At 44.0% G+C, this 9511-nt stretch overlaps 1 protein-coding gene across 1 annotated transcript in view; it reads left to right on the forward strand.

Moving 5' to 3' along the window:
- LMX1A (LIM homeobox transcription factor 1 alpha) overlaps positions 1-4229 on the forward strand; it is a 180820-nt gene extending 176591 nt beyond the window's left edge. Inside the window, exon 9 of the mRNA XM_055587218.1 lies at positions 4071-4229. Within this exon, the coding sequence (XP_055443193.1) occupies positions 4071-4078 (8 nt within the window). The 3' untranslated portion in view covers positions 4079-4229. The remainder of the gene's footprint in view (positions 1-4070) is intronic.
- Positions 4230-9511: the final 5282 nt, after the last annotated feature.

Consider the following 9511-nt stretch of genomic DNA (forward strand, 5'->3'; position numbering starts at 1 on the left):
CTTTGCCAGGGGCCATACCCTGCTCTCACAGTCTGGTCACTGATGAAAGGCTCCTGGGAGTCTCAGACCACATCTGAAGAAGAAGAACACGCACTGGTTCACCTGAGAGGGAGGTTCCTGATCACACCTCAATGCAACTCCCTTTAATCTCAGTGTGGATCTTTTCTAGCCTGACTTAACAGTTGTTGGGGAGTGGTTTGGTTTGGTTTGTGTTTTACAGGCATGCAGATAAAATTCAAATTCCAAAAAGATATCAAGAACTCTGGCCTCCAAGGAGAAGCAGTCAGGTCATAGGTGACTTCTCCAGTCAACAGTCACTTGGGCCTTAGATATTAGGGCTGAGATGAGAGTGAGAGCCCAGATCCACAGGCTGAGTAGGAGAGTTCTGAGTTGACCTAACATGAGTGAAAAATGGGAACAAGGTGGGAATGAATTTGTCAATTCCAAATTCAAAGACAAAATAAATTTTTACCTGAACCTCAAGTAAAATCAAAATGTTTCTCTCCGTCTCTCCCCTCTTCCACCTCCTTACATACAAATACAAATATATTCAATCAATCCAAGTTGACCTGCAAACTGATATGATTTCACTAGAATAAAAACCAAATGAATACCTTGCTTTCCTTAATCCTTTTGTTTATTATGTTGCAACATTTCAATGATAAAAAGGAGTGAGCTATCTTAGTGCTCAAAAAAAAAAAAAAAAAAAAAAAAGACCTTGAGATGTTTATGCTAAAAATCTAGTCCCTCTACACAAGGATGATGTGGAGATTCCCTAACCTTGAAGTTTGTGCAATATTTAAAGTTACCTAAATAACCTTAAGCAAGACTCTGAGCCTTTATTTCTTCATCTGTGAAATGGGGTCTAGGGTTAGGGTGGTGAACATCAAAGGAGATCATTAGGAAAGCTTTTTGTAGACCATGGGCTTTCCTGATAGCTCATTTAGTAAAGAATCTGCCTGCGATGCAGGAGACCTCAGTTTGATTCTTGGGGTCGGGAAGATCTGCTGGAGAAGGGATAGGCTACCCACTCCAGTATTCTTGGGCTTCCCTTGTGGCTCAACTGGAAACGAATTCACCTGCAATGAGGGAGACCTGGGTTTGACCCCTGGGTTGGGAAGATCCCCTGGAGAAGAGAAAGGCTACCCACTCCAGTATTTTGGCCTGGAGAATTCTATGGACTGTATAGTCCAAGGGGTCTCAAAGAGTTGGACACGACTGAGCAATTTTCACTTTGTAGACTACAAATGCTGTACAAATAGGAGGGCTTCTTAGTATCTTGTCTCAGGAAGCAACCACAGAGGGACCACTTGGGGGTCATGGTATCCATAGGAGCGGTGCTGCTACTTGGATGGATGCTCCCAGAAGGATGGCCCTGAAGGAAATCAGCGTGATGTTATCAGTGTAGTGAATGGAGGATCATTAAGACTGTGTCTTATTTCCTCTCCCAGAAGCTGTGGGTTACTTCTCCCACTGCCTGATGGGCTTTCTCCCCTCTAGCAGCAGACTTTGGCAAACAACAACAACAACAACTAGGGTGGCCCAGCCCCTAGTGGATGGTGAATTAGCTAATCTGCCACTATTTTAGATCTGTTCCATCACCCCATGTGCCTAGAAAGGAAAAGCTGAAACCTGCCCCTGATTTGTGATGGGAATGACCCTCCCTAGATAGTTGCGCAACTGACTGCTCTGGCCCTTTGAGCACCTTATTTATTCATGTATTTAATTCATTCAGTAAATATTTACTGAGCATCTAGAATGTGCCAGGCTCTGGGATGGGTCATAGAAATAGAGAGGAGCAGAGACATTGGCCCTGCCCTCATGGAGGTTACAACTTAATGGAGGAAATAACCAATAATCATAAATGGTAATAATTTAACTTATTCAGTATCAAGAGCCACCAAGAAGACCAAGAACTGTAAGAGAGTAGAAAGCACGGAGGCATGACCTAGTCAGGAAGGTCAGAGAAGGTTCTGTGACCCAGGGATGATGGAGCTGTGACTTTATTCATCTGTCCTTGTGCTCTCCACCGTCAGGTAAGTAGTTCTGCATCTCCTTCCTGTAAGGGCATTGATATTTTCACTGCCATGGATGGAAAGAATCTGATGAACTCATGCCCTCCAAGGTGTTTGCTGATAAGGTCTAAAGAAGTTGCTTATATTATCTTTAATGCAAAATGTCTTCAGAGTCAAAGGAGTGGACACTGTCAATCAACACTGTTTATTAAGCCTATTGTGGACATTTGCGCTTTCTGGCCGTCCAGCCTTCTTTCACTCTACTGATAACATCACGTTGATTTCCTTCAGGGCTTTGACCTTTCTGCATGGAGTAGACTCTGTGGGACTCTAAGTCAGGGTGACTCCAGGTTGCTATACCCAAGAAGCAGGGGCATACAGAGCTGGAAGCTTGTTCAGAGTTAGCTCACTTCTGAAGGTGCTCCCAACGAGATGGCCAAACAGTTCCTGCTGAGTGGACCCTGGAGTTGCCCTGCTGCCTGTCTGTTGCCAAGACTGGGTTCCAGACACCTTATGATTCTGTGAGCAATCTTCTCTGATCTTCCAATAAAGACCCTTTTTGCTCAAGTTAGCCTGAGTTGGTTTCAGTTGCTTGCAGTCAAAAAGCCCTGACAAAAGCTTTGTTGTTATTATTTAGTTGCAAAGTCATGTCCAACACTTTTGTGACCCCAAGGACTATAGCCTCCCTAGCTCCTCTGTCCAAGGGATTTCCCAGGCAAGAATATTGGAGTGGTTTCCATTTCTTTCTCCAGGGGATCTTCCTGACCCAGGGATCAAACCCAAATCTCTTGCATTGGCAGGCAGGTTCTTTACCATTGAGCCACTAGGGAATCCCTACTTACCTACAATTTGTGTAATTGACATTATATAAAGGGTGTGTGTTGTCCTTGCCACAACCTCTAACCCAGAGGTTAGAGGGCTGGTATGCCTTCCTTCCTTTTATTGATAAGAAACCTATAGCTCAGAGAAATTAAGCCCAAGGTTGTAGAGTTAGTTACGATCAGAGTGCAGTTTCTAATTCATTCCTTTTGGCTTTCAGTTTTTGGCTATTCCCCCAACCCTGACTTCTAAGTGTCAGCATACACAAATTTAGAAGTACATGCATGCCAGGAATGGTGAGAGGTATAGAGAATTATATCTTTCCTCCTACAAGGAGACTAGTTGAAAGTAAAAGATATACACACTAACTCAGCATTGTTGTTTTTTAGTCACTAAGTCATGTCTGACTCTTTGCCACCCCATGGACTGCAGCACGCCAGCCTTCCCTGTCCTTCACTATCTCTCGGAGTTTACTCAAACTCATGTCCATTGAGTCAGTGATGCCATCCAACTATGTCATTCTCTGCCGCTCCCTTCTCTTCCTGCCCTCAATCTTTCCAAACATCAGGGTCTTTTCCAATAAGTTGGCTCTTTGCATCAGGTAGATTCAACATAAATGCCTATGTATGTGAGGGGTCAGGTTACTGGCATAGGTAATACGTGCTTTGGACATTCTGAAGAGAGTGAGAAATGGGGAGGCGAGAAGAGGCTTTACCAGGAATATGGGACTTCCACTGAGCCTTCAAAGATGGGTAGAATTTAGAAAAGTAGCAAGAGAGAGGACATTCTAAAAAGGACCAGAGTAGGTAGAGAGGAAAGGATTCAAGGCATGTACAAGGACAGATGCACGAAGGCCATTCTGCTCGGTGTGGAGGATTGACTAAGGCACTGGATGAGGTTGATGGTGATGCTGTTGGTGACAGTAGCTTGTTGCCAGTGATTTCCTAACACAGATCAAAGACATCCTGTTTCAAGGTGTAGCTGAGGCTGCCAGTCATTCCCCTTAATCTATTCTTTCCTAAAGCAATATCTTCCATTTTTAGCTGGTACAAGTTAACGTGGAATAAAGTCTACATTTCTCAAACTCCAGTGCAGCTAAGTGTGTTCATTTGAATAAATCTTGACCAATGAGATAAGCAGAAGTATCACATGACACCTTTGAGGTAATTTCCTTAAAAGACAGCTGGCATGTGCCCTTCTCCTCTTCTTTTGTGTCACTTTCTTCTTCCTGGCCAGGGATGTAATGTGACGGCTGGAACTGAAGCAACCATCTTGAGGTCGTGAGGTGAATTTGGAGGCGACACATGGTAACACAATAAGGTAGAAGGAACCTGAATTCCTGAGGACATGAGAGCCATGCTGCCATTTTAACCTTGAATGATCTATGCCCTAATGCATATATGAGAGAAAAATAAACTTCTTTCTTTAAGTTACTGTTGTTCTGTATTTCCTTGACTCATAGTTCAATCTAGTCTTAACCCAGTTAAGAAGCAATCTAGGCCTGGTTTGTTCCTCTCCTGTGGATAAAAAGTGAAATGTTCAGACTCCCCAGGTAATGAGGGTCAACTGAGGCAAGGCAGACAGAGGGTAAAAGGATCATTTTGTGATTTTGGAAAATACAGATGATCTAAAAAGCACCAACTTTGGAGCTGGGTCCTCTTGTGGACATCAATGTGGTTTATCTATTTAATCACTTTTATCACAAATTTCTCTACCTTCTTAAATGAATTTACCTGGGCATCTACATGTAGCATTTAGATGTAGACTTACATGGTACGTTTAGAACCCAGGGCATTTCTACAGTGTGGAACTTGTGCAGATTATTACTTGGCCTCCTGAAGGAGAATGAACAGGCAGCCCTATACACTGTTTCCTCCATACCCCAGTTTTGGCCACCAATGCATCTGTAAAAGTCATTTATATATATATTATATATATTACATATTATATATTCATATTCATTTTCAATTTTTTCACATATATATTATTTACATATGTAACATTATTTATATACACATATGTATGTACATTGTATATATGCACACATACATATTGTTGTTCAGTCACTAAACCATATCTGACTGCGACCCCATGGACTGTAGCACACCAGACTCCTCTGTCCTCTACTATCTCCCAGAGTTTGCTCAAGTTCATGTTCATTGAGTTGGTGATGCTATCTAATCATCTCATCCTCTGCCACCCCCTTCTCCTTTTGCCTTAAATCTTTCCCAGCATCAGGGTCTTTTCCAGTGAATTGGATCTTCCCATCAGGTGGCCAAAGTACTGGAGCTTCAGCTTCAGCATTGTCCTTCCAATGAATATTCAGGGTTGATTTTCTTTAGGAGTGACTGATTTGATCTCCTTGCAGTCCAACAGACTCTCAAAAGTCTTCTCCAGCACCACAGTTCAAAAGCATCAATTCTTTGGTGCTCAGCTTTCTTTATGATCCAACTCTCACATCTGTACATGGCTACTGGAGGAACCATAACTTTGACTATATGGATCTTTGTCTGCGAAGTGATGTTTCTGCTTTTTAATCCACTGTCTAGGTTTGTCACAGCTTTCCTTCCACGAAGCAGTGAATGTTAGTCACTCAGTCATGCCCGACTCTTTGCGACCCCATAGACTGCAGCCTACCACGATCCTCTGTCCATGGAATTTTCCTGGCAAGGATTCTGGGGTGGTTTGCCATTTCCTTCTCCAGGGGATCTTCTTGACCCAGGGATTGAATCCGGGTCTCCTGCATTGCAGGCAGATTCTTTACTAACTGAGCTGCCAGGAAAGTCTAATTTCATGGCTGTAGTCGCCATTGGGAGAAGGCAATGGCACCCCACTCCATTGTCCAGAAAATTACTGTTGCCCGGAAAATCCCAGGGACGGAGGAGCCTGGTAGGTTGCAGTCCATGGGGTCACTAAGAGTCGGACACAACTGAGCGACTTCATTTTCACTTTCCACTTTCATGCATTGGAGAAGGAAAGGGCAGCCCACTCCAGTGTTCTTGCCTGGAGAATCCCATGGACGGAGAAGCCTGGTAGGCTGCAGTCCATGGGGTCACACAGAGTCAGACACGACTGAAGCGACTTAGTAGTAGTGGTAGTCATCGTCACCATTGGCAGTGATTTTGGAGCCCAAGAAAAGAAAATCTGTCACAGCTTCCACTTTTTGCATATACATACATATTTATGAGGAGGTTTGACCAGAAGTCACACTCCCAGCTGATCAGATATTTTCTCAATCCTAGCCCTAAGCTATAATTTGGACAAATCCTGAGAATGGTTTTATGTTTGTGTTGGGGATCTAGGAGACATGAGAGAGCTGAAGAAAACCAAAATGCTCTTTTCATTTCCTGTGATACACAGAATGCTTCTTCCAACCATTTTCTATAATCTCAAGAAGAAAGCAGAAAACAGCATGCTAAGCTATTACTCTAAGAAAGTCTGCTCCTACTCTGAAGTAGGAGAAAGGGCATGAAGACATCTAAGGCACCAGGTGTGCCCCATTAGACCCTTGGACAGACAGGCCTGGGTGGGGGCCTCCTAATAGGGTGAGGAGGGGATCAAGTCATCTGGGAGGCCAAGTGGAGCTGAGTGATCACATATCATACATCATGCCAGTAACCCACTAGGTACTGATTTAGAGAGGAAACTTCATTCCCCTTGTCTCATGCTTCTGTGAAGAGAAACATGTTTCCCCTAGAGAAACACCCCTGCCCTCTTTTGTCCTCTCTAATTTGCTTATCCTGAAGGAGTGGATAAAGTATCTGATCGATGGTTCGAGGAAAGGAGCTGAGCATGTGTGGACCAGCCCTGCTGAGCTTGTGGGTCTTTGGTGCCTCGGTGGCCTGGACTCAGCACTGGGTGTTCCTGGTTCATCCGTGTGGAAGGTCCTGGAACAGAAATGCAGTTTAGGGAACAGTTCCATTCAGAGCGATTGTGTTAGGGACTCTGAATGTGGCTATTAATGAATCACCCTTTAGTTAGATTGACCAATAAAGCTGATTTTTTTTACAAAAATCTCCATATGGTTGATTCCTTTGTAATATTTGCAAGTTAGTTACAAACTTGGGAAACAAAACCAACGATGTTATTTATCATTCCCCCAAACTCCAACAATTAAATACCCATTAAATCTACCATAAAAAGTTCAGCAATTGCATGGCAAATCTAAATGTTGATAAATTTATTCATTCATCCATTCAACATTTAACTTAAGGCAAACTTTTTCAGAACCATTGCTGTGTCAGTCACTAGTCTGGAATACGGAGCATGAATTTTAGTTTGAAATCTCAGCTTTATAAGAAGCATATATGTCTTATTTTCTATATGCAACCTATGTCTAGTTTTGGTCCCTTTTTCCTTAGGCTGGATTTCTCTGTCCAACCCCATGGCCATATGATAGTCTTGGGTCTTGGACAAGGTCAGTGTAGCTGAGTGAAACTTAAGGAACCCACCTGGTGTTGGGCGGTATTCTGACGTGCCCATCGCCATGGTCCATGCCATCTTTCCCTCCTTCACAACTGTCATGGTCCCGACCCACCTTGCAGTGGTTTCTCTCGGCTCTTCTGTTAACATTACTAGGACACCTATGTATTCTCCCACGCTTTTCCTTCTCGTAATCAAACCAGGGATCCCTTTTTATTGAATAACACTAGAAGAAGCTTTTCTTAATTATGTTTTCAATCGAGATATCCCCCCCCCCCGCCACGCCGTGTCCTGAATCCTCACTCTTTTTCCTTTGCTTAATCTTCCTGCAATAAAATAAAATACTATTTTAGAGTAACATATTTTCCTGCCTCACTAGGTTCTGGAAACAATTAATCTTTCCCCACAGAGCATAATTCTGGCTGGTGAGGAAAGATTTGTAAATAGATCATTATGATATAATTGGACTTTTAACAAGGGTATGTGCAGCGTTCCATAGAGGCAAAGTGAGAAGAGGATTAGGAATGACATCATGGTGGAGGTAATATTTAATCGGGGCCTTGAAAGATGCAGAGAATGCCAGGAATACAGGGAAGGACAATCCAGAAAGAGGAAATAATTAGTGTGGAACAGAGTGCAGGAGGAAGATGCCTATTGTGGCTGAACAGTGGAGTCAGGGGAAAGGGGTCAGGGAGTGGCTGAGCCAAGGCTGTGAAATTAAATTATGGCTGTGTGGATGGGAAGGCCTTCAGATGCCTCCTTAACAGATGGGACTTTATCCACCAGCCATCAGAAAGTGTTCAATTCAACAAACCTTTCCTGAACATCGATGGGAAAGAGGCCCTGCTAAGGGATGCCATAAAGATAAGGATACAACTTCATCCTTATAAAGCTTAAAGGTTAGTAAGGAGGCAAAGCATATTAGTAAATATTTTTAGCATATTTATTTAAGAAAATATTTGACGATTTAATGACCTATATGAGACATACACAAAACAAAACACAGTGAACAATATAAAACAGAGACCTAAGTATAGATGCCAATAAGTCAAGGCTCCAACACGTCAGCCAGCTGGGTCCTACAACCTGCAACAGGCAGATGTTCGGAACACCTAGGTGATGGATTAAACTTTTCACTTTTCATCCACACATTGACTTCTGGAGAAACTGAAACAACTTAGACAGATAGGACCTCAGTTCTTTCTTTCTCATTTCACAGAGACCCGTGTAGAAGGCGCATAAGAGTACTGTGAGCCCAGACATGCTTTCTTTGTCTTTCTGCCACTTCTAGCCACACGTTTAACACTGCCGCCCCCACCGCCCAAATCACTAAAGGGGGATAAAGATTCCTGAGTGCCAGGCTGGTGTTAGGAGCAGAAGTGTGAGGTCAGTAGCCACGTGGAACCTGGGGGCCATTGCTGTTGTGACTCTGGGCAGAGTAATGGCCTGGTGCAGGGGGATGGGAAGGGGGAGTGCAAGTGAAGTTGCTCAGGCGTGTTCAACTCGCTGTGACCCCATGGACTGTAGCCTGCACCAGGCTGCTCTGTCCATGGGGTTTTCCAGGCAAGAGTACTGGAGTGGGTTGCCATTTCCTTTTCCAGGGCATCTTCCCAACCCAGAGATCAAACCCAGGTCTCCCACATTGCAGGCAGACGCTTTAGTGTCTGAGCCACTAGGGAAGCCAGGAAGATGGAAAGGGGAAGAAAGGGTCCTAACAGGGGAATGATTTAGTGGCAAAAGTCACAGGACTTGTTCACTGATCAGACAAGGGAAGAAGAGAGATTAAAGACCTTTTGGGCCTGAGTGACTGGAAACATGGTGATGCCTTTTGAAACAAGAATATCAAGTACATCTTACCACATCCTGTCTTCCCTTGTGGTAGAAGACTGCTTTTGATGAATACAGACACAGAACATGGAACTGGGTTCTAACTAGCCTTTGTGGGATGTCAGGCCAGTGTCTGGGAGTCAGCCTGACCAGGGGAGCAGCTCAGAGGGAGTTTTTCTAGGGAGGCTTCCATGCCTGCCATGAAACCAGGGCTGCTGCTGAGAACTCGGGCAGAGTAGGAAGGAAGGGAGGCTCAGAGATAGGGGTCTTTGAGGGGAGCTTCTAAGAGGAATGAAGGTTTCCTCAGGTGCAGGAGGACAGGGAGAGAAGAAAGGATGAATTTGGGATTGACCTTCCTCTAAGGATTGGAACGTTCCATCAACAACCCTTTCTTTGTCCTCAGATCTTGCCTGACAGCCAGCCTGAGA

Source organism: Bubalus kerabau, chromosome 6 (assembly GCF_029407905.1).
Source record: "Bubalus kerabau isolate K-KA32 ecotype Philippines breed swamp buffalo chromosome 6, PCC_UOA_SB_1v2, whole genome shotgun sequence".
NCBI classification, from domain to species: Eukaryota; Metazoa; Chordata; class Mammalia; order Artiodactyla; family Bovidae; genus Bubalus; species Bubalus kerabau.